At 33.8% G+C, this 958-nt stretch overlaps 1 protein-coding gene across 1 annotated transcript in view; it reads left to right on the top strand.

Moving 5' to 3' along the window:
- rttn (rotatin) overlaps positions 1–958 on the top strand; it is a 64,814-nt gene that overhangs the window by 52,518 nt on the left and 11,338 nt on the right. Inside the window, exon 44 of the mRNA XM_016487408.1 lies at positions 380–457. Within this exon, the coding sequence (XP_016342894.1) occupies positions 380–457 (78 nt within the window). The remainder of the gene's footprint in view (positions 1–379; positions 458–958) is intronic.

The raw sequence follows: 958 nt of genomic DNA, 5'->3' as shown, positions 1-958 counted from the left end.
AAACTGATCACAGTGATTGAAAAATGTTTCTGGATCAAAATCCTTTATTGGTCTTGGAATGACAAGACTGTTAACTAATTATGCAGTCTTAATTTAGGGGTAGGCCTATGATGGTTGAAATTAATGTATTTCTAGAAATGACAAAGGATGTTTATCTAGGAACATTCCCTATGTCAGTAAATCATGTTGCGCTACGTGCATTTGTTACGAAACATGTAATTTTTGTTAAGACCTATTAATAAAACTTAATATGAAGTGTTACAATTATAATTAATACAAACAGACACAAATGTATGCATATATAAAAAAGAAGGTATAAATTACCACTATCAGCATGATATCTTGTTCGAACTGCTCCGTCTTTGTTCAATGTCAGCAGGTGGAGAACAGCACGAGAGAGCTTAAGATGATTCTAGAGATACTGCGAAATTGCCTGTATCAACATAATGAATGCAAAGTACGTCATTTCAAATAATCTTCCCCATGCTGATTATTTGAGTAGTTAAATTCATTGTACAGTATCCGCAGACGCTCTCACAGGGGTCTTGTGGGTGTGAAACACTGGGTTTGAAATCTTGCTGGCGTCATGCAGATTTTCTTGTAAGGACTGAGGTGCAGTCTTTACAAGAAAATCTACACAACACCTAGCAAGACTGTGTGCATGTAATCAGTCATGTGATCATTTCTGTGAAGTACAAAGGGAGTTAATCAACCTGAGATTGTTGAATGAGTATTTCACCAATTAAACATCCCAATTTACAGCCTTTCAGTTAATGTTCAGGTGAAGAAACTGTTCTCTCAAGAATGAACATTTTGTCACCATTTAATTTCCCTTCTTTATAGCCCTATTTAGATTTCATTAGGTATGCTAATTATTTTCGTGTTATGGCTGATATTAAAATTCTGTAGTTTTAAATGCTAGAATATATATATATATATATATATATACACACATTAC

Source organism: Sinocyclocheilus anshuiensis, unplaced genomic scaffold (genome assembly GCF_001515605.1).
Source record: "Sinocyclocheilus anshuiensis isolate Anshui unplaced genomic scaffold, SAMN03320099.WGS_v1.1 scaffold1529, whole genome shotgun sequence".
Classification (NCBI taxonomy): domain Eukaryota; kingdom Metazoa; phylum Chordata; class Actinopteri; order Cypriniformes; family Cyprinidae; genus Sinocyclocheilus; species Sinocyclocheilus anshuiensis.
The sequence above is the reverse complement of the archived record's forward strand: the minus strand, read 5'-3'. Positions and strand labels throughout refer to the sequence as shown.